The sequence below is a fragment of the Ahaetulla prasina genome, chromosome 6 (genome assembly GCF_028640845.1).
Source record: "Ahaetulla prasina isolate Xishuangbanna chromosome 6, ASM2864084v1, whole genome shotgun sequence".
Classification (NCBI taxonomy): Eukaryota; Metazoa; Chordata; class Lepidosauria; order Squamata; family Colubridae; genus Ahaetulla; species Ahaetulla prasina.
The window spans coordinates 111,143,138-111,168,021 of NC_080544.1; the positions used below are offsets into that span (position 1 = coordinate 111,143,138).

Genomic DNA, 24,884 nt, shown 5'->3' on the forward strand with positions numbered 1-24,884 from the left:
GTAAAAAATGTTGGAGATGTGAGATGGAATTGGGGACTTATGAACATATGTGGTATAATTGTGATAAGGTTAAAAAGTTTTGGCAACAATTGGAGAAAATGATATTTGAAATGATGGGGAAAGTAATAACATTGAGAGTGGAAACTATATTATTGTTGGTAATTAAGGAAATAGAATTAACAAAATATGAAAAAGAATTGATTAGAATTATGATTATAATAGGTAGAATTATAATAGCTAGATATTGGAAACTAGATGTGATTTTTAGAATAGAAGAGTGGAATTCTGAAATGTGGAAATTAGCTTTAAATGATAAAATGACATGTGATATTAAAATTAGAAGTGGTGTGTATAAAGAAGATATTTTCTGGAAGACTTGGAAACCATTTGTGGACTTTGCGCTTGGAACATTGGACGCTTCAGTACCTGTACCTCGAGAACGTGGATTTTGGCAATCATGAGGATATATCCGAAGACCCAAATCTTCCTTTTATGTATAGCACAAGGGTGTAATAATGTATTTTCTTTTGTTTGTTTGTTGCAAAAAAAGTAATAATAAAAAACAAACAAAAAAAAACAAGTGTCTCTCTTAGCAATAGAAATTTTGGGGTTAATTGTGGTCGTAAGACGAAGACTACCTATACAAAAGCAATAGCATCCTCCTTCTGTTTGTGGGCTGAAAGGAGACACTGTGCCAGATAATGGTGCAAAGATCTCTCTACAAACATTATTGGATTAACAGATTAGCATGCCAATTTAAATCTGGAGGCTCTTTGCATCCATTGTCTGTCTTTCTTCACCTTTATTGTCACTGTGCCTAGAATAGGGAGCTGCATTTAACCAACAAGGCTAATTAGTGACCTCATCGATCAACAGATCTAAATTAAAGAACTGACAATAAAGGTGAAGAAAGACAGACAATGAATGCAAAGAGCCTCCAGATTTAAATTGGCATGCTAATCTGTTAATCCAATAATGTTTGTAGAGAGATCTTTGCACCATTATCCGGAATTATCACAAATATGATACTTTTAATTGATGATGCTGTAATTTTTCTCTCCCACAGCAAATAATTTAGGAATACATAAATGCCTTCTAAAAAAAAAAGCTAACGGCTAACGTCCTCGAGGTGTCAATTTTATTTATTTATTTATTTATTTATTTTTATACTTTTATACTGCACCATCTCCCGTAGGACTCAGGGTGGTTCACAGGCATATTAAAATACAACAATAATAAATAAGCAATTTAAAACCCGATTAAAACAAAATATTTCAATCGCCAAATGACTAAAACAGTAAAAACCGGTTAAAACCCATTAAAATTAACTAATATATTTTATTCTGGGAGTTGCCGTAACCCTGGAGGAAGCTCGTTCCACAGGGCCGGTGCTGCCACAGAGAAGGCCCTCCCCCTGGGGTTCGCCAACCTGCATTGCTTGGTCGACGGCACCCGGAGGAAGCCCGCTCTATTTTAGACGATAAAACCCCAACACTGGCATGGTATAGGGCAGGGATGGCAAACCTTTTCGGCACTGAGTACCAAAAAGGTGGCGCGGAAATGTCGTGCGCACGCTCGTCGGGGCCGCGCTCCGGAAAAGCGGAACTTCCGTGTTCTAGCGCACATGCGTGCCTGACAATCAGCTGGCCAGCACACAAGTGCAGGCCAGTTTCCAGCGCTGCCGTGTGTGCGAAGGGATCGCGCTCCAAAAAAGCCAAACCTCTGGGTTCTGGCGTGCATGCGCACCTGACAATCAGCGCACAGCGGTTTTTGGCACTGCCGCACATGCGAAGGACAGCTGATCGTCATGCATAAATGCATGCCAGAAACCTGGAAGACAAACATGCAAAGCCGTGCGTGCCAGGCGACATGGCTTCGTGTGCCACTTTGGGCACGCTGCCATAAGTTCACCACCACAGGTATAGAGTCTCCAGCTTGAGTGGGGTGGGTGGGTTAGAGCAGGGGTCTCCAACCTTGGCAACTTTAAGACTTGTGGATTTCAACTCCCAGAATCCCTCAGCCAGCAAAGCTCCACAAGTCTTAAAGTAGCCAAAGTTGGAGACCCCTGGGCTAAAGACTTCCAAGGTTTCTTCCAACTCTGATGATGATGATGATGGTTACATACAGAGGTGGGTTTCAGCAGGTTCTGACCAGTTCTGGAGAACCGGTAGTGGAAATTTTGAGTAGTTCGGAGAACCGGTAGGAAAAATTCTGACTGGCCCTGCACCCACCTATTCTCTGCCTCCCGAGTCCCAGATGATCGGGCGAAAATGTGGATTTTACAGTATCCTTCCCCTGGAGTGGGGTGGGAATGTGGATTTTACAGTATCCTTCCCCTGGAGTGGGGTGGGAATGGGGATTTTACAGTATCCTTCCCCTGGAGTGGGGTGGGAATGTGGATTTTACAGTATCCTTCCCCTGGAGTGGGGTGGGAATGGGGATTTTACAGTCTCCTTCCCCTGGAGTGGGGTGGGAATGTGGATTTTACAGTATCCTTCCCCTGGAGTGGGGTGGGAATGGGGATTTTACAGTATCCTTCCCCTAGAGTGGGGTGGGAATGGGGATTTTACAGTATCCTTCCCCTGGAGTGGGGTGGGAATGGGGATTTTACAATATCCTTCCCCTGGAGTGGGGTGGGAATGGAGATTATGCAGTATCCTTCCCCTGGAGTGGGGAGGGAATGGGGATTTTGCAGTATCCTTCCCCTGGAGTGGGGAGGGAATGGGGATTTTGCAGTATCCTTCCCCTGGAGTGGGGTGGGGTGGGAATGGGGATTTTGCAGTATCCTTCCCCTGGAGTGGGGTGGGAATGGAGATTTTACAGTATCTTTCCCCTGGAGTGGGGTGGGAATGGGGATTTTACAGTATCCTTCCTCTGGAAGTGGAGTGGGAATGGAGATTTTACAGTATCTTTCCCCTGGAGTGGGGTGGGAATGGAGATTTTACAGTATCCTTCCCGCCACGCCCACCAAGCCATGCCACGCCCGCCATGCCTCGCCCACAGAACCGGTAGTAAAAAAAATTGAAACCCATCACTGATTACATACCCACACCCATAAAGGAAGCATTACCTGAATGATTAGAGCCTTGGAGTCTTTAGCAGAATTGCTTCTAGTTTTGGGGAGGGGTTTCCCTTTTATTTTGCATTCTTTGGTAAATGTTTTCACCGTGTCTTCAAATTCCGCAAAATCCAAATACTGCAAAGGCAAGAAGGCAAAGGAGAATCTGTAACACGTTTCCCATTAAAGACCATCGGCAAAGAAATAATTACAGAAAACGTCTATGGAGATTTTCAGTCCTCCAGGTCACAATTCTCCCAAAGGGGCTTTTTTTCAAGAGGCAACTGGACTTTCTGGTTTTTTCTTTTTGAAGACGTTTCACTTCTCATCCAAGAAGCTTCTTCAGCTCTGACTGAATGGTGGGGAAGGATTTATATTCCTTGCAGACAAAGCTGGTCATTGGCATCCTTTTTAGAAAGTTTATGAGGCCACTTGGAGGTTTATCTGTGTCCTCAGGGTCACCTGAGTGGTGCAAATGGGTGGGGAGCAGTGGTGAAATCCAATTTTTTTTACTACCGGTTCTGTGGGCGTGGCGTGGTGGGCATGGCGTGGTGGGCGTGGCAGGGGGAAGGATACTGCAAAAATCTCCATTCCCACCCTACTCTGGGACCAGCCAGAGGTGGTATTTGCCGGTTCTCCAAACTACTTAAAATTTCCGCTACCGGTTCTCCAGAACCTGTTAGAACCTGCTGGATTTCACCCCTGGTGTGGAGCCTTCTGGGAACTTCTGAGTACAGCTCCGTTCAGCAGTTCCCAGGCGGCTCCCCACCTATTTGCACCACTCAGGTGACTCTGAGGACACAGACAAACCTCCAAGTGGCCTCAACGAGACTCTAAAAAGGATGCAAATGACCAGCTGTCTGCAAGAGGTATAAATCCTTCCATTCCCCACCATCCAGTCAGAACTGAAGAAGCTTCTTGGATGAGAAAGTGAAACGTCTTCAAAGAAAAACCTGAAAGTCCAGTTGCCTCTTGAAAAAGCATGTTTGGATATTACCGAAAACATCTCCAGGGGTTTTCTGGGGAACAAAAGGCTGCAGGGCCTCGGGGGGGAAGATACCATTCATTTAGTGATCGCTCGAAGTTACAATAGCAGTGAAAAAAATGATTTACGAACGTTTTTCACAATTGCAACCGTTGTAGCGTCCCCATGCTCACATGATCCAAATTCAGATGCTTGGCAGCTGACTCATACTTATGACCTTTGTTGTGTCCCGGAGTCACGTGATCCCCTTTTGTGACCTTCTGACAAGCAAACTCAATGGGGGAAGCCAGATTCACTTATCAACTGTGTTCCTAAATTAACAATTGTAGTGATTCACTGAACAACGGCAGCAAGAAAGGTCGTAAAATGGAGCAAAAGTCATGTTAAAAACTGTCTTGCTTAGCGACAGAAATGTTAGTTTCAATGGTGGTTGTAAATGAAGAATTACCTGTATCTGTTTGTTTGTTTATTTATTTATTTATTTATTTATTTATTTATTTATTTATTTATTTATTTATTTATTTATTTATTTATTTATTTATTTATTTATTTATTATTTAGATTTTTATACCGCCATTCTCCCGAAGGACTCAGGGCGGTGTACAGCCAATTTTAAAACAATACAATATACAATTTTAAAACAACAAGTTAAAAGAACATATTCTATAATGGCCGAAAAATTTAAAAACCATCAAATTTGACCCAATAAAACAGAATACCCAATTTAAAATTATTAAAATTCAAAAAATTCAAACTTTAAAAATTAAGAATTAAACCAGTCCCGCTTGGATGAACAAGTACGTTTTCAATTCATGGCGAAAGGTCCGAAGGTCAGGTAAATGACGCAAACCAGGGGGAAGTTCGTTCCAGAGGGTAGGAGCCCCCACAGAGAAGGATCTTCCCCTGGGGGCCGCCAGCCGGCATTGCTTGGCAGACGGCACCCTGAGAAGACCCTCTCTGTGTGAGCGTATGGGTCGGTGGGAGGCATAGGGTAACAGCAGGCGGTCCCGTAAGTTTCTTGAGTCTCCATATTATCACTGTCTCTGTTTTTATTTTACAGGAAGTGTTTTGAATTTGTGAACCACCCAGAGACAATACAAGACGGCCGGCCTACACATTGGATTTATAAATAAATCCATGGCAAAGGGCTTGGCACCTCCTTCCATCCCAGGGGCGGTGAACCTTTGGGGCTCGACGTGTCAAAAACTCAGAAAAACTTACCTCTTTGACCATTCCCAGTAGCTCTGCTTCATAAGCAAGCACGTCCCCCATCATCAAATGTCAACAAGGATAACCTGCAATATAATTCGAAGACGGATTATTGAACATACCGCTAGATAAAACTTTTGCAATACGTTATCTCAAAACCGTCTTTTAAATCGTTGCAATATTTTTCAAATCTGAGTCAGATTATTTGTAAGTGGGACTGGACAGGCTGCAGAGGGAAGGATTGTTCACTTGAAAGGGGTGGGGGGGGGGGCATGACGCAACTTGTCCCCCATTTTTTATGCTGTTCACCCATCTCCTTCCACTATGACTGTATGGCTATAACTTTGTTGCTTGTACGATTTATACTGATATTGATTGTTTCCTGATTGCTTATTTGTAGCCAATGAGTATCATTAAGTGTCGTATCATTGTTAAATTTGTACCCTGTGATTATCATTAAGTGTGTTAAGTGTTGTACCTTGATGAAGGTATCTTTTCTTTTATGTACACTGAGAGCACATGCACCAAGACAAATTCCTTGTGTGTCCAATCACACTAGGCCAATAAAAAATTCTATTCTATTCTATTCTATTCTATTCTATTCTATTCTATTCTATTCTATTCTATTCTATTCTATTCTATTCTATTCTATCATTCTAATTTCTTTTCTATTCTATTCTATTTTATTAATTTCTATTATACTAAATTCTATTTCTGTTCTGTTCTGTTCTGTTCTGTTCTGTTCTGTTCTATTCTATTCTATTCTATTCTATTCTATTCTATTCTATTCTATTCTATTCTATTCTACTCTACTCTACTCTACTCTACTCTACTCTACTCTACTCTACTCTACTCTACTCTACTCTACTCTACTCTACTCTACTCTATTCTATTCTATTCTATTCTATTCAGCAATAGCATTGCTTGGCCACGGACTCATCTTTATGACGGTTGCAGTGTCCCGGGGTCACATGATCCCCTTTGGCAAACTTCTGACAAGCAAGGTCAAGGGGAAAGCCAGGTTCACTTAACAACTGTGTCACTAACTTCACAACCCCAGTGATACACTTAACAACTCTGGCAAGAAAAGTCGTAAAATGGGGCAAAACTCACTTCGATGTCTCACTTAACAACAGAAATTTTGGACTCAATTGTGGTCGTAAATCGAGGGCTACCTGTAGTTTAAGGCAGTACATGCTAAAGGTTTTCTCCTCTTGGAGACGACTTGCAGGGTTGTTGTTTTTTTGCATCTAATGCTAGATTAACTCCAAGCTCTTTCAGCACCAAGAATTCTATTCCTCTTCACAGCTTCCTGTGGAATAGTAAGATCGCTTGGTGACTATTAGAAATAATCTATATTCTTCTTCTAGATTTACTCTAGAAACCACCCATTTTCCTGCCCCTCTTCTAGGTCAACACTTCCTAATTCCTCCTTAAAGCTCAGGCAGGTGGCAGCATTTAGCTAATAAGTGTTGGCCGATTTAAAAAGCTAAGGGGGGGTCAGTTTTGCTTCATTCTGGAACGGGACATCACCCTGAAAATGATTAGTTGAAAACCATCCACTTCAGTTTTGTCCCCCATTTTATAAAAAAAGATGTGGAGACTCTAGAAAGAGTGCAGAGAAGAGCAACAAAGATGATGAGGGGACTGGAGGCTAAAACATATGAAGAACGGTTGCAGGAACTGGGTATGTCTAGTTTAATGGAAAGAAGGACTAGGGGAGACATGATAGCAGTCTTCCAATATCTCAGGGGTTGCCACAAAGAAGAAGGAGTCAAACTATTCTCCAAAGCACCTGAGGGTGGAACAAGAAGCAATGGGTGGAAACTGATCAAGGAGAGAAGAAACTTAGAACTAAGGAGGAATTTCCTGACAGTGAGAACAATTCACCAGTGGAACGACTTGCCTCCAGAAGAAACTGGACAACCATTTGTCTGAAATGATATAAGGTCTCCTGCTTGAGCAGGGGGTTTATTTATTTATTTATTTATTTATTTATAAATATAAATAAGGGCCGGGATAGCTCAGGCAGTAGAGAAGCCTGTTATTAGAACACAGAGCCTGCAATTACTGCAGGTTCGAGCCCAGCCCAAGGTTGACTCAGCCTTCCACCCTTTATAAGGTAGGTAAAATGAGGACCCAGATTGTTGGGGGGGCAATAAGTTGACTTTGTAAAAAAATATACAAATAGAATGAGACTATTGCCTTATACATTGTAAGCCGCCCTGAGTCTTCGGAGAAGGGCGGGGTATAAATGTAAAAAAAAAAAAACATTTATTGGATTTTTATACCGCCCTTCTCCCGAAGGATTCAGGGCGGTTCCCAGCTAAGATAAAACAACAATAATACACAAATAAAACAATAGTTAAAAAACTTATTAGATATAAGGCCAGATTAAAACATTTAAAACCGTAAAGAACCCATAAAATTTATATCAAAATAAAAGCTATTTAAAATTCCTATGCTAGTCCTGCACGAATAAACAGATAAGTCCTCAGCTCGCGGTGGAAGGTCCGAAGGTCAGGCAGTTGACGAAGTCCAGGGGGAAGTTCATTCCAGAGGGTGGGAGCCCCCACAGAGAAGGCCCTTCCCCTGGGGGCCGCCAGCCGACATTGCTTGGCGGATGGCACCCTGAGAAGTCCCTCTCTGTGCGTTGCCTAGAACAGTGGTCACCAACCTTAGTAACTTTAAAGCTTGTGGATTTCAACTCCCAGAGTTCCTCAGCAAGCTTTCCTTGCTGAGGGACTCTGGGAGTTGAAGTCCACAAGTCTTAAAAGTTACTAAGGTTGGAGACCCCAGGTCTAGAAGACTCCAAAGTCCTTTCCTTCTCTGTTATTCTGTTTCTGTTATCCCAGAAAATAGCAAGGGCAAAATACACTGCCATAATGATGCATGAACTACAAGACCGTACTATAAATATCATTTTTTAAAAATACAGGAATTGTAATATTCCGATCACGACCCTCCGTTATTTTTATTTTTCTTCCTAGCGTTTTCGCCACAAATCCAGCTACCACTTTTTTTTTCAGATGAACCAAATGTCGATTCATTCATTGCAACGGATCTTATATCGTGGGCTGGGAGACAACGACTGCCCCAAAGTCACCCGGTCAGCTTCCGTGCCTAAAACAGGACTAGAACTTACCATCACCTGGTTTCTAGCCTGGCGCTCTAACCACTACACCAATCTGGTTGGCACACCTTAGGCTTTATGGGTATCAAAATAGGCTCTGTATAGGTAGTTTTCAACTGTAGTTCATTTAGTGACAAGCTGGAAAAAGTGACTTAAAACTGTTTTTCCACACTTACATAAATTATAAACTTCGTAACAGAGAGGACAATTAGCTGGTGGAACAGCTTGCCACCAGAAATCGTGGGTGATCCATCACTGAAGGTTTTTAAGAAGAAACTAGACAGCCACTTATCTAAAACGGTATAGGTTCTCCTGCTTGTGCAGGGGGCTGGACTAGAAGACCTCCAAGGTCCCTTCCAGCTCGATTCTATTCTAAATTCTAAATGTAACACAGAATTGCATAATCAACCTTTCTCAAAATAAGTTAAGCAGGAAGAGATTCTGGATGGGTATTAATGGGACCACCACCAGAAAAATTATAACACATATAAGCTAAACAGTGAAGTTTTTTTTAAAAAAAAAAAAATCAGAGACGAAGGCAACAGCATAGCAGTTTCACATGGTTGCCAAGGAAAATAACACAGATATGCCTCGGGATCACCATGAATCAAACAAAAGCTCACGGATATCTTTCCTTAATTATACAATAAAATAAAACTCTACACCCCCATTAGTCAAAAGTGTTAGCAAGGGCTCAACTGTACCTTAATTCTGATTATTTCCAACCACAGCTCTGAGGATCAGAATGTGCCATATCTGGCTATTTTTCTTCTCCCTTTTTTCCTTCCTCCATCAAGGTCCTCAGCTTTGCAACTGTTTTGTTAGTGACCATTTGAAGTTACAAGGGTCCTCACCCTTATGACCATCCCAGCATCCCCGTGGTCACATGATCAAAATGTGGGTAATATTTAGGAGGGTTGCGCCGGGTCCTGTGATCAGCCTGCAGATCATGTGATCGCCACTGGCGATCTTCTCAACCAGATTCCGACAAGCAAACTGTCGGAATTTAACAACTGTCTGATTCACTTAACAACCACAGCAAAAAGGTAATACAGGTCACCTTCGACTTTACTACAGTTCATTTAGTGACCGTTCAAAGTTACAACAGCGCTGAAAAAAGTGACCGAGGACCGTTTTTCACACTTACGACCACTGCAGCATTTCCCAATGGTCACGTGAGCAAACTTCAGATGGCGGCTGCAGTGTTCCGGGGTCACGTGATCCCCTTTTGCGACCTTCTGACAAGGAACGACAAAGGGGGGGGGAAGCCAGATTCACTCAACAACTGTGTAACCAATATAACAACTGCAGCAATTCACTTAACAAGAAATGTCATAAAATGAGGTGTAACTCACTTAATAAATGTTTCATTTAGCAACAGAAATTTTAGGCTCAATTGTGGCCATAACTCGAGGTCTACCTGTAAAACCAGATATGACTCATTTTATAACTACCTTGTTTAACAACAGAAATTCTGGGCCCCTTTTCATTCATCCATTGAAAGGGTCATTCTGCTCACCAGTGCGAAGTTTCAGCTCTTGTAGAAACTTCATCAGAGTACAAAGGACAAATTCAATGTAACTCGCCATTTTATGGCATAAATCAGGGGACTCCAATCTTGGCAACTTTAAACCTTGGCGGATTCTGGGAGTTGAAGTCCACCAAGGCTTAAAGTTGCCAAGGTTGGAGACCCCCTGGCATAAATTATTGGAAATTATTGGAGATCGTGCAGCAATCCATACAGCCTCATTGCAATTTAACTTCAGCAGGTAATTTAGACAAGAGGTCGAACGACTAGCCTTGTGGTGCAACCAAAACAATCTGGAACTGAACACACTCAAAACCGTAGAAATGGTGGTAGACTTTAGGAAAAACCCTTCCATACTTCCACCTCTCACAATACTTGACAACACAGTATCAACAGTAGAAACCTTCAAATCATATCGCAAGATCTCAAATGGACAGCTAACATCAAAAACATCATTAAAAAAGGACAACAAAGAATGTTCTTTCTGCGCCAACTCAGTAAGCTCAAACTGCCCAAGGAGCTGCTGATCCAATTCTACAGAGGAATTATTGAGTCTGTCATTTGCACCTCTATAACTGTCTGGTTCGGTTCTGCAACCCAACAAGAAAAACACAGACTTCAGAGGATAATTAGAACTGCAGAAAAAATAATTGCTACCAACTTGCCTTCCATTGAGGACCTGTATACTGCACGAATCAAGAAGAGGGCCGTGAAAATATTTGCAGATCCCTCACATCCTGGACATAAACTGTTTCAACTCCTACCCTCAAAACGACGCTATAGAGCACTGCACACCAGAACAACTAGACACAAGAACAGTTTTTTCCCGAAGGCCATCACTCTGCTAAACAAATAATTCCCTCAACACTGTCAGACTATTTACTGAATCTGCACTACTATTAATTGTTTCATAGTTCCCATCGCCAATCTCTTTCCACTTATGACTGTATGACTATAACTTGTTGCTGGCAATCCTTATGATTTATATTGATATATTGACCATCAATTGTGTTGTAAATGTTGTACCTTGATGAACGTATCTTTTCTTTTATGTACACTGAGAGCATCTGCACCAAGACAAATTCCTTGTGTGTCCAATCACACTTGGCCAATAAGAATTCTATTCTATTCTATTCTATTCTATTTCTGTGCTAGATTGTATCCTGCTCATACAAACACTCATCTACTTTTTTTAAAACTGGCATTGATCCAAGATCATTTGTCACAACACCAAATTATAGGTACTCCTTGACTTACAACAGTTTGCTTACTGATCGTTCAAAGTCACAATGACATTGAAGTGACTTATGACTGTTTTTCACTGTTGCAGCATCCCCATGGTCATGTGATAGATGCTTGGAGATTGACAAATTACAGTCTCAGAAATTTTGGGCCGAACAGTGGTTGTAAATCGCGGATTACCTGTAATCTTATTCATCAAATTTAGAAATTGCCCTTCACAAAGGGACTCTGGGTGGTGTAGAAATACAATGTCGAAATGTAAGACTGTACATAAAATTTAAATAAGAGCAACACGTCCAAATGATAATTTGAAACAAAAAACCCCCAAAAACCCAGCTGTGCTTCCGTAACACACTCTTATGACAGCTTCTTTACACATGCAAATTGATCGTGGATTATCTTGATAAAAATTTGAAAGTTTATCTAAGGTTGTGGATATTATATAACAACTGTGTAACAAGCCTGGGACTCAAAATGTGCTAAGGGCCCAGTTTCTGGCTTTTACTGTTAATTGGTTAACTGTGCAGTGTGCGTGTATGTGATATTTTTAATTGTGTTAATTGCTTTAACTGTTTTGTAATTTTAGAATTGTAAGCCACCCAGAGTCATTTGACGGAGATTGACGGCAATAAAAATTGAATAAATAAATGTGTGGAAGCGCGGAACAAAAGTTTTAATACCAAGAAACCTAACAGCACAAGCATCCCATAAAATAATTTCAATAGCTCAGCATGCAAAGACAACAAGATTGTTTTAAGCAGGTTTCCAGGTGGGGTGAAAATTATCCTACGGCCAATAAACCAATCAGATCGCAAACTCAAATAAAGGAAATTTGCTGGATCCAGGTTTTGCATTCAAGTTTGTTTTTAACACACCTGTCAGTTTGGTTCACAAATTATATAGACCATATATAATTTCCAACTTGACATTTGAGTTTGTACATTTGGCTAATGTATAAACTGCTTAACATTTTAATGTACTGCATGGCTGAATAATTAGGGTAGTTTTTCCTCAAATGCCATCACTCTGCTAAACAACTAATTCCCACAACACTGTCAAATTATTTACTAAGACTGTATTATTACTATTATTATTATTCTCATCTTTCCTATTACCTACGTAATACTTATGATTATAACCTTGTTGCTTGTATCTTTATGATTTATACTGTTTTATTTAGTTTCCTAGTACGATTTGATTGCTTATTAGTAACCTATGACTATCACTAAATGTTGTATCTTATGATTCTTGATGAATGCATTTTTTATGTACACTGAGAGCATATGCACCAAAGACAAATTCCTTGTGTGTTCAATTACACTTGGCCAATAAAGAATTCAATTCAATTCAATTCAATTCAATTCTTCTATTCTATTCTATTCTATTCTATTCTATTCTATTCTATTCTATTCTAATTCTTCTATTCTATTCATAAAGCATAATTAAGTAAACTATGGTTTCATATATTAAGCAAACACATGTAACGGCACCCTGCAACAATACGGCCCATCTAAACTGATCCTGGCCAATAAATAATTCAATTCAATAATTTAATTCAATTCAATAATTCAATTCAATAATTCTATTCTATTCTATTCCTAATTCTATTCCTATTCCTATTCTATTCTATCCTTATTACCAGAATATTCTGAGAAAAGATCAAGAGGGGCTCTTAAATAACTTGCAAATGCTAATTATTCCTTATGTGAAATAGTAATTTATAAAAACTAGTGGTACAGAAAGAGTAATTTAAAAGTAATTTTAAAAAAATAGCTTAACTCTTGAAGGGGATTTTTTTTTTTTTTTTGGAATATTTTTGTGTCAAGAAACTATTTTTTTCCCCTAAACTCTTAACTGGGTCTGGATTCTAATCCCCAAAGCCTTTCATTTTAAACTCCAAACTCTGCAAAACGACAGGTAGTTCTTGACTTACAACAGTTTACTTAGTGACCATTCCAAGTTATAATAGCACTGAAAAAAGTGACCATTATGACCATTTTTCACAATTATGACCTTTGCAGCATCCCCCCCATAATCATGCGTTCAAAATTCAAAAGCTTAGCAAATGACTCCTATTTATGATGGTCGCAGTGTCCCCCCCGTGTCACGTGATTCCCCTTTTGCGAACTTCTGACAAGCAAAGTCAACGGGGAAGCCAAATTCATTTAACAGCCGTGTTACAAATGAATAGAATAGAATAGAATAGAATAGAATTGAATTGAATAGAATAGAAAATATGAAATGGAATGGAATGGAATGGAATGGAATGGAATAGAATAGAATAGAATAGAATAGAATAGAAATTCATTTAACAGCCGTGTTACAAATGAATAGAATAGAATAGAATAGAAAAGAAAAGAATAGAAAAGAATAGAATAGAAAATATGAAATGGAATGGAATGGAATGGAATGGAATAGAATAGAAAAGAATAGAAAAGAATAGAAAAGAAAAGAATAGAATAGAATAGAATAGAATAGAATAGAATAGAATAGAATAGAATAGAATAGAATAGAATAGAATAGAATAGAATAGAATAGAAAATATGAAATGGAATGGAATGGAATGGAATGGAATGGAATAGAATAGAATAGAATAGAATAGAATAGAAAATATGAAATAGAATAGAACAGAACAGAACAGAATAGAAAATATGGAATGGAATAGAATAGAATGGAATAGAAAAGAAAATATGAAATAGAATAGAATAGAAAATAGAATAGAATAGAAAATATAAAATATAATATAAAAAAGATGCTGAGACTCTAGAAAGAGTGCAGAGAAGAGCAACAAAGAGGATTAGGGGACTGGAGGCTAAAACATATGAAGAACGGTTGAAGGAACTGGTTATGTCTAGTTTAATAAAAAGAAGGACCAGGGGAGACTTGATAGCAGCCTTCCAATATCTCAGGGGTTGCCACAAAGAAGAGGGAGTCAGGCTGTTCTCCAAAGCACCTGAGGGTAGAACAAGAAGCAATGGATGGAAACTGATCAAGGAGAGAAGCAACTTAGAACTAAGGAGAAATTTCCTGACATTTAGAACACTTAATAAGTGGAATGACTTGCCTGCAGAAGTTATGAATGCTCCAACACTGGAAATTTTTAAGAAAATGTTGGATAACCATCTGTCTGAGATGGTGTAGGGTTTCCTGCCTGGGCAGGGGGTTGGACTAGAAGGCCTCCAAGGTCCCTTCCAACTCTGTTATTATTATTATTATTATTATATGGAATGGAACCAGAACGGAATGGCACAGCACAGCAAAGCAAAGCAAAGCACAGAATATAATATAAAATAAAATATGGAACGGAACGGAACGGAACGGAACAGAATATAAAATAAAATATGGAATGGAATGGAATGGAATAGAATGGAATAGAATGGAATAGAATAGAATAGAATAGAATAGAATAGAATAGAAAATATGAAATAGAACAGAACAGAACAGAACAGAATAGAAAATATGGAATGGAATAGAATAGAATGGAATAGAAAATAAAATATGAAATAGAATAGAATAGAATAGAAAATATGAAATAGAATAGAATAGAATAGAATAGAATAAATAGAATAGAATAGAAAATAAAATATGGAATAGAACAGAATAGAATAGAAAATATGAAATAGAATAGAATAGAATAGAATAGAATAGAATAGAATAGAATAAATAGAATAGAATAGAATAGAAAATAAAATATGGAATAGAATAGAATAGAATAGAATAGAATAGATTAGGATAGAACTATTTTTATTGGCCAAGTGTGATTGGACACACAAGGAATTTGTCTTTGGTGCATAGGCTCTCAGTGTACATAAAAGAAAAGATAATTTAACAAACGGCAGACATTCACTTGACAATAGTGGCAAGAAAGGTCCTAAATGGGGCAAAACTCGCTTAACAAATGACTCAGATAAAACAGAAACGCTGGGCTCCACTGTGGTCGTAAGTCGAGGACCACCTGTACTGATGGGTGGCCGTGCAACAGGCAGACGCTCAACAGGTAGAGCTTTTCCCAGGCAGAGATGCTGGGTAGCTGTTGGGCCTTCTTGCCTGGCCAAGAGCACGTCATTAGGCAATGACCCTGAGCATGTGCAGAGTGCCACCCAAAGTCACTCCCTTTCCAATATCAGAATACAGCAGCCCTTCACTTGCATGGGACTTACAACCTCCATGCTCCCCCGCCACGATGGCTGAGGGTCCCGGGATTTAGCGCTGTGGGGATTAGCACAACTCTCCCCACCCCGCACTTGGTATTGGACTCCAAAGGCGAGGAGCCCCCCACCTCTCGGGCCACCGGGATGGCTGTGGAGCATGGGTGTTGTAGTCCGGCACAACGTTGGAAGAGTCGGAGAGGAGGCTTCCGATCGCCTACTCCCGACGGGCCGGGGGTTGCTTCCACGGGTCCTCCCGGCGGCGTGGGGGAGGGGGGGCATCGCCGGTCTCCCCTCCCACCTTACCTGCCGCGACGGATAACGCCGAGTAGGCCGCGGCCTCCCTCGCTCTCGTCGCCTAGCAACCGTGACTGGGCCTGGTTTTTCCCAGGCAGCGTCAGGGTCACGTGGCTTTACTCGCGGCCAATGGGCGACGAGGCGTCTGGTCAGATGACTCTGGGTGGTCCCGGGATGGGGGAAGGAAAAAAACCGGCGTCTCCTAGCAACAGCGATTCTCGAAGGGAGGCCGCTGTGGAGCCAGCCGTCCTTCTGTTCTAGTTGCCTTTCATTATCCCCTGTGGATGGGATTCCAGGCGCCCCATTTCTGGAAGGGGAAGCTGGGACCCACAGCACACTGAGCCTGTACATAGCAAAGGGTTCCTACAAACAGGCCCTCAACGTTGGCCGCTTTAAGACGGGTGGACTTCAACTCCCAGAATTCCCCAGCCAGCATGGCTGGCTGGGGAATTCTGGGAGTTGAAGTCCACCCGTCTTAAAGCGGCCAACGTTGAGACAATTGAGCTAAAATAGATGGACAGTTGCAGAGAAACTATTTCTAAGACCTAGAAAAGAGATTGGGGGAATCATTCAGTTAATATTTGCATGTAAAAATAACTTATTTCCACATTAAAAAAATAACAGCACATAACCAGGGAAAGGACTGGCTTGGTTCCTATTTGCATATAAAACACATCAACCACCCAATTTTTTTAAGTCACATCAAATGTTGAGTTCCAGCAAGGGACAATGGGATAATATTCTATGTTTTCTATCTTTGTCTTCATAGCACAGTTATAAGCCACCAGAGTTCTTTGACAATGAGATGGTGGGGTGGGCATCTAAATTTAACAATAGATCCGTGAAAATGATTTTTAAAAAATCTAACAAAATATTTGGCTGCATGGTGACCAAGCATAAATCTAACAAAACAATGTTTTGAAATGAAGGGTGAAACTAATCAAGTAGAGAAGCAACCTGGAATTAAGGAGAAACTTCCTAACGGTGAGGACAATTAACCAGTGGAACAGCTTGCCACCAGAAGTTGTAGGTCCTCCAACATTGGAGGTTTTCAAAAAAAGACTGGACAGCGCACAAACGTGCCTACCGTTCCTGTCCTATTGTTCTTCTTTTCTTCTTCCTATATATATATATATATATAGGAATATATATATATGTAATATATATATATGTATGTAATATATATATATGTATATATATATATGTATGCTTATACCTCCTAATATTTACTCATATATATTTTTATATACTATATAACCTTTCTGTATGATACTTACATATATTGTTGTGACAAAATAAATAAATAAATAAAAAATAAGTATTTCCTGCCTGAGCAGGGGGTTGGACTACAAGACTTTCAAGGTCCCTTCCAGCTCTATTCTGATCGAAATAAATAAGTTTATCAACTGCGGTGCAAGATTTGATGAAACTGTTGGCGCAGCTCCCTTTCACATTTTTTTTTTATTGAAAAAGTTTTAACAAACATATTTTTCCCCCTTTTCCCACCCCTCCCCCCCTCAAAATCCCCTCCCCCTCCCTTCGCCCCCCCCCCACCTTCCCGGGTCAATCACAAGGTATGTTATACATAAACCAAACATAGAGTAAAATTTTCCCTTCTAATCCAATTAACCTCATCCGAGTCTTTTCATTTCCTAACCTCCCCCATTACATTCTAAAATAATACATCCTAATTATTCAAAGGCAATCTGATATCTCTTAATCTGATATCTGTTTTGTACATAATCAATCCATTTTTTCCATTCAATTAAATATCTTTCCTGCGTATTGTCTTTCAAAAAGGCTGAGATTTTAGCCACCTCAGCCAAGTTAGTAACTTTCAATATCCATTCTTCTATTGTAGGTAATTCTTTTTTCTTCCAATATTGTCCAATCAGCAGCCTTGCTGCTGTTATTAAATTCAAAATCAATTTAATCTCAGTCACCTTCCTATGGCATCTCAGGACCCCTCCACAAATGGATATCTGCTTTTCTGTCTAACAGACAACAAGTGGTCAAAATTGGCAATGCTTTATCAAATCCTGTTCCTGTCAAGAGTGGCGTTCCTCAAGGCAGCGTCCTTGGACCAACACTCTTTATTCTATACATTAATGATCTTTGTGACCATATCTCAAGTAATTGTGTTCTCTTTGCTGACGATGTCAAACTATTTAACACCACAGACAACACTTCTATCATTCAAAACGACCTTTGACCATCTAACCGCTTGGTCTAAAAATTGGCAGCTCCAAATTTCAACCAGCAAATGCTCAGTCTTACATATAGGAAAAAAGAACCCAAAAACTAAGTACATACTAGATCAGTGGTTCCCAACCAGTGTGCCGCGGCACTAAGGGGTGCCGTGAGATCTTTTGAGGGTGCCGGGAACTTTTGAGCTACGGAGATTTTAAATATCTATTTCCTTATAAGGGTGCCGGGAACTTTTGAAAGGCTTTCCAAGGGTGCCTCAAACAAGAAAAGGTTGTGCCTCAAACAAGAAAAGGTTGGGAACCACTGTACTAGATGGACATTACCTTACAGACGACCCCCATCCCGTTAAAGACCTTGGAGTTTTCATGTCAAATGATCTAAGTGCCAAAGCCCACTGTAACTACATAGCAAAAAAAGCTCTAAGAGTTGTAAACCTAATTTTGCGTAGCTTCTTTTCCAAAAACACCACACTACTAACCAGAGCATATAAAACATTTGCTAGACCAATTCTAGAATACAGCTCACCGGTTTGGAACCCTCACCACATCTCTGACATCAATACAATTGAACGTGTCCAGAAATATTTTACAAGAAGAGTTCTCCATTCCTCTGAAAACAACAAAATACCTTATCCCACCAGACTTGAAATCCTAGGCTTAGAAAACTTGGAACTCCGTCGCCTTCGACAAGACCTAAGTTTAACTCATAGAATCATCTATTGTAATGTCCTTCCTGTCAAAGACTACTTCAGCTTTAATTGCAATAATACAAGAGCAACCAATAGATTTAAACTTAATGTTAACCGCTTTAATCTAGATTGCAGAAAATATGACTTCTGTAACAGAATCATCAGTGCTTGGAATACTTTACTCTGTGGTCTCTTCCCATAATCCTAAAAGCTTTAACCAAAAACTTTCTACTATTGACCTCACCCTATTCCTAAGAGGACCATAAGGGGCGTGCATAAGCGCACAAACGTGCCTACCGTTCCTGTCCTATTGTTTTTCTTTTCTTCTTCCTATATATGTTTACATGGTTATATACTATATAATCTTTTTGTATGATGTTGTGACAAAAAATAAATAAATAAAAAATATTTTAATTTAAGTACTATTTCGCGTAGGGAAATACTCCAAAACTTGGCAACTTTTAAGGTTTGCGGACTTCAGCTCCCAGAAGTCCCCAGCCAGCCATGTTGAATTCTGGGAGTTGACGTCCACAAATCTTAAAATGGCCAAGTTTGGAGATTTCTGATTTAGCATAAAGCAATGGCATTTTGGGGATGTTGATGTGCATCTATTGGGGTGGTTATCCATTGGTTGAACAGCTTTGTTAGGCAGGGATGACAGCAATAGATGGAGGCCAGACCATCTACCATCCTGCCAGAGAATCTCCATTTATTAAGGTGATGGACAAGACCCTGGTATGAAGTCACTTAGGAATGCTTTTAGTGCAGGGCTGGGATTGATCGGATGAAGGTTGTAGAATCCCTTCTAGGGTCTGGTTGAACTGTGTTACTATGACTCCTGAAATATATGCATTATGGATTGTGTTGCTATTTATTACTGGTTGAGTGTGATGCAGCTTCCCAGAATTGGTCCATATTCATTTCCAAAATATTCATTTCCAAAATTGTATAAAAGAGGTCCACTCCAAGCAAGGGGGCGTGTGCCCCTTTGGGACTTGCTTCTGGGTATTATTTGTATTTGTATTTGATATTTATTTGTAAATAAAAGCCTTGTTCGTGTTGGAAGAAATGCCCATCTGGGTTCAGTTCCAAGTGGGGAGAAAGACACTGGAAACATGGAGACGGTTTGGAAAGATGGTTTAATGGTGGACAGGACCACGTGGTTTGAGATCCTGGGCAATTGAGCACATGGGCGAGAGAGAGAGAGATTTATACCCTCTGTTGGGCTTTGAATTTGAGCTTGTATCCTGATTGGTTGTCAGACTCTCATGGGGTCATGCACGGGTAACTTTGTAAGTTGTCTTTTGAGTCCCAGGCTTGGTTGAGCCTTGCTGGGTAATGCGATCTCCCCAGATGCCATGTGGGGAGTTCTGTTGCTAGATGGACAGAGGGCTAATCCTATCTTTGTTGGATCTTGGGTGAGGGCATTTGCTTATGAATAGACCTAGCTATCTCTTTATCTCTTAAGTGGAGACATCTGCTGTGGGCTATTGAGGCCTGTGGGGGCTATTAAGAGTGAGTCTGCTTCCTGCCTTAAACACACCTTTCTCCATTTCTCTTCCAGGGAAATATAATATCCTGCCTTTTTAATATTTCTTAGAATATTTCATTCTTCGAGGAGTGGGGTGGGGTTTAACTTCCTACATTCGTATGCACCTATTTGGTGAGGTTCATCGGTCTTGCAAGCCAGGTTAAAAGATCTGTCCTTTTTGGGGGAAAAGAAAGAAGTGTCTTGAAATATATACAAATCTGAATGCAAACGTTTAAAAACACCCTTTTTTAAAAAAAACAAAAACCAAAAGGAATTTTTGACAGATTTATCAAAGTAGGAAGCTTGGAGAAGCCAACATCAGCAGCCTGGTCTCATCTTCGTCAGGACAATTCTTCTTTTTCGCTAATCCTCATTTGAGAGACCCTTGGAGCCTCCGGCTTGGGAACAGAGAGTTTTCAAATATTTCTGTAGTGATTTAAAACAGGGGTTTCCAACCTTGGCCACTTTAAGACTCGGGGACTTCAATTCCCAGAATTCCTCAGCCAGCAAAACAAAGTTGGCTGAGGAATTCTGGGCGCTGACCTCCGCGAGTCTTAAAGTGGCCAAGGTTGGAGACCCTTCATTTAAGACGCCTGATTCAATACGATTTTTCTCCTCTTGGCTAATCCACAAAGCACAGAACGTGTGTTAAGTGTGTGAATGTGCGCACTCTGCCAATCCAGGAAGATTCAAAGTGGATGCCGCCCTTGGACACACACCAACCAATGTTCATACCAGAAACAGCTGGTTTTTCTTCCAGACTCCACAATCTACGCAATCATATGCCTTTCTAGATGTTCTTGACCCCAAAAATGTTGCTCCAGACAGTGGCTGGTTTAAAGAAAACCAACCTCCCTGCGATCATTTCCAGACCAATGTTTCATCGTAAACTGCCCAGAGTCTCTTAGGAAAGACAGACAGGGTATAAATCCGATCAATCAATCGGATTCCAACAAAAGAAAACAACTTTCCTTCTTGCTCCACACAAAGGCAGGCCTGTTTGGCCGAGGTAGACAGGTAGTCCTCGACTTACGACCACAACTGAGCCCAGAATTTCTGGTGCTGAGCGAGTTGGTTACATGAGTTTTTGCCCCCGTTTTATGACTTTCCTTGAGCAGCTGTTAAGTGAATAACATGGTTGTTAAGGGAATCGGGACTCCTCGTTGACTTTAGTTGTCAGAAAGTCGGCAAAGGCAACTGTGATAAATCTGAGTCAGTTGACAAGGATCTTGAATTTTGATCATGATGCTGCAATGATTGTAGCAATAAGCAATAGCACTTAAGACTTATATTTATTTATTTATTTGTTTGTGCGTATTTCTATACCGCCCTTCTCCCGAAGGACTCAGGGCGGTTTACAGCCATATTAAAACAATTTCTATAAACATTAAAATAAAAATGAAATGAAATATCTAAATTTGGCTGGCTCTATAAAACCCATCTAAAACTATATATTTCTAAAATATATAGAAATTTAAACAATAAATAAATAAATACGCCACTTCCCAGCCCTCCTTTAAGCAGTTTACAGACTCAGCCTCTTGCCCCCAACAATCTGGGTCTTCATTTTATTGACCTCGGAAGGATGGAAGGCTGAGTCAACCTTGAGCGCCATCAGGATCGAATTCCTGGCAGTGAGCAGTTTGCCTGCAATTGTGCTTTCTAACCGCTGAGCCACCATGGAAGGAAGGGAGGGAGGGAGAGAAGGAAGGAAAGAAGGGTGGGAGAGGAAGGAAGGGAGGGAGGGACCTCTCGCCTGGACTACTGCAATGCTCTCTACATGGGGCTCCCCTTGAAGAGCACCCGGAGACTTCAGCTAGTTCAGAACGCGCGGGTTATTGAGGGAGCGTCCCGGAGCTCCCACATAACACCTATCCTGCGCAGACTGCACTGCACTGGCTACCTGTTGTTTTCCGGGTGCGCTTCAAGGTATTGGTTACCACCTTTAAAGCGCTCCATGGCTTAGGACCGGGCTATCTACGGGACCGTCTACTGCCGGCCTCTATCTCCCATCGTCCGGTACGTTCCCACCGAGAGGGACTCCTCAGGGTGCCGTCAGCCAAACAGTGGCGACTGGCGGCCCCAGGGGAGGGCCTTCTCTGTGGGGGCTCCGACCCTGTGGAACGAACTTCCCCTCGGACTTCGACAATTACCTGACCTTAGGACCTTTCGCCGCGAACTTAAAACTTATTTATTTCGCATGGCTGGACTAGCTTGATTTTATCTTTGAATTTTAATTGAATTTTGATCATGATGCTGCAATGATTGTAGCAATAAGCAATAGCACTTAAGACTTATATTTATTTATTTATTTGTTTGTGCGTATTTCTATACCGCCCTTCTCCCGAAGGACTCAGGGCGGTTTACAGCCATATTAAAACAATTTCTATAAACATTAAAATAAAAATGAAATGAAATATCTAAATTTGGCTGGCTCTATAAAACCCATCTAAAACTATATATTTCTAAAATATATAGAAATTTAAACAATAAATAAATAAATACGCCACTTCCCAGCCCTCCTTTAAGCAGTTTACAGACTCAGCCTCTTGCCCCCAACAATCTGGGTCTTCATTTTATTGACCTCGGAAGGATGGAAGGCTGAGTCAACCTTGAGCGCCATCAGGATCGAATTCCTGGCAGTGAGCAGTTTGCCTGCAATTGTGCTTTCTAACCGCTGAGCCACCATGGAAGGAAGGGAGGGAGGGAGAGAAGGAAGGAAAGAAGGGTGGGAGAGGAAGGAAGGGAGGGAGGGACCTCTCGCCTGGACTACTGCAATGCTCTCTACATGGGGCTCCCCTTGAAGAGCACCCGGAGACTTCAGCTAGTTCAGAACGCGGCTGCGCGGGTTATTGAGGGAGCGGTTCGGAGCTCCCACATAACACCTATCCTGTGCAGACTGCACTGGCTACCTGTTGTTTTCCGGGTGCGCTTCAAGGTATTGGTTACCACCTTTAAAGCGCTCCATGGCTTAGGACCGGGCTATCTATGGGACCGTCTACTGCCGGCCTCTATCTCCCATCGTCCGGTGCGTTCCCACAGAGAGGGACTCCTCAGGGTGCCGTCAGCCAAACAGTGTCGACTGGCGGCCCCCAGGGGGAGGGCCTTCTCTGTGGGGGCTCCGACCCTGTGGAACGAGCTTCCCCTCGGACTTCGACAATTACCTGACCTTAGGACCTTTCGCCGCGAACTTAAAACTTATTTATTTCGCATGGCTGGACTAGCTTGATTTTTATCTTTGAATTTTAATTGAATTTGATGGGTTTTTAAAGTTTTGTAATTTTATGGGGGAGTGTGTTATTTTAACATTTGGGCAAATTTAAATTAGTTTTTTAAGGGATGTTTTTAACTATTGTGTGTATCTGTATTTTATCTGCCTGTTCACTGCCCTGAGTCCTTCGGGAGAAGGGCGGTATACAAATTAAAATATTCATTCATTCATATTCAGGGAGACCAATAGCACTTAGACTTATATGCCATTTCACAGTGCTTTACAGCCCTCTCTAAGTGGTTTACAGAATCAGCCTCTTATCCCCAAACAATCTGGTTCCTCATTTTACCAATTTTAGGACGGAAGGTTGAGTCAACCTTGAGTCGGTCAGGATCGAACTGCCAAACTCCTGGCAGCTGGAATTAGCCTGCAATACTGCATCCTAACCACTGTGCCATCACGTAAATAAGTGGAATTATGTGAATGGTCATAAGACATTTTTTCCCCCCAGTGTTGTTGTAACTTCTAATAGCACTAAACGAACTGTTTTAAGTCAAGGACTACCAATACTGCCTCTAAGCATGGAAGTACTACTTGGATAGTCTTACCTGCCAGCAAAGAGGCCTTCCCAGCCCCATAACCTTGCTTTGGGATGGCTTTCTGCAGGCCCAAAGAAAAGTACAGGAAGTCCCCGACTTATGACCACAATTGAGCCCAACATTTCTGTTGCTAGGCGAGACATTTGTTAAGTGAGTTTTGCCCCCGTTTTTGCCACCTTCCTTGCTAACCGTTGTTAAGTTAGGAGCAAGGTTGTGAAATGAACCTGGCTTCCCCATTGGTTTTGTTTGTCAGAACATCACAAAAGGGGATCACACGACCCCGGGACCCTGTGTAACCGTCATAAATACGAATTGGTTGGCAAGCGTCCGAATTTTAATCCTGCAACCACAAAGATGCTGCAACAAGTGCGAAAAAATGATCAGAAATCACATATTTCCAGTGCAGTTGTAACTTCGGACCAGGGCTCTCCAACCTTGGAAACTTTAAGCCTGGCGGACTTCAACTCCCAGAATTTGAATTCCTTGAATTTTGATCATGATGCTGCAATGGTTGTAGCAATAAGCAATAGCACTTAAGACTTATATTTATTTATTTATTTGTTTGTGCGTATTTCTATACCGCCCTTCTCCCAAAGGACTCAGGGCGGTTTACAGCCATATTAAAACCCCTGCTTTGGACGGTCACTAAATGAGCAGTTATAAGTCAAGGACTCCCTATAACTTCCGAGACCCAATTGCAGTTTTCAGCAAGGTGAAAACAAATGAGTCAGTGGAGTCATGAAGGAATCTCTGTTCTGGTCCATGCGATATTTCTGGAGCAAAATCCATCTTGCACCAGGCGCCCGGATTTGTTTTAGCAAATCAAAATCTCTTTTAAATGTATTAAAATGCCATTTTCCCAAGATGTGCGTTCCCTTCTTGGCATTGATGGAACGTACCAGTGGAGAGAATGAGTCTCCAATCTGGCAGGGCTCAAGGAAGGAGTGAAAAGTCATAAAAGAAGTGAAAGATGTTGACGGAGACAAAATGCCACCGATTCGGTACAAGGAGTTGGCGGCAACAACCGCCAAACCGTTAGCGTCTTAG

The 24,884-nt window shown here is 41.1% G+C and overlaps 1 protein-coding gene across 6 annotated transcripts in view; it reads right to left on the reverse strand.

Moving 5' to 3' along the window:
• Window positions 1–15,708, reverse strand: part of ARMC9 (armadillo repeat containing 9) — a 173,579-nt gene extending 157,871 nt beyond the window's left edge. For 2 of the 6 annotated variants that reach the window (XM_058188644.1, XM_058188645.1), the window contains exons 1-3: window positions 15,610–15,707; window positions 5,265–5,338; window positions 3,071–3,196 (exon numbers count right to left, since the gene is read on the reverse strand). In XM_058188644.1, coding sequence (XP_058044627.1) covers window positions 3,071–3,196; window positions 5,265–5,318 — 180 coding nt within the window. In that variant the 5' untranslated portion in view covers window positions 5,319–5,338; window positions 15,610–15,707. Of the gene's footprint in view, window positions 1–3,070; window positions 3,197–5,264; window positions 5,339–6,427; window positions 6,565–15,609 lie in introns of all 6 variants that reach the window. The other 4 variants (XM_058188642.1, XM_058188641.1, XM_058188643.1 and 1 more) reach the window with 4 other exon arrangements.
• Between the last annotated feature and the right edge of the window lie 9,176 nt (window positions 15,709–24,884).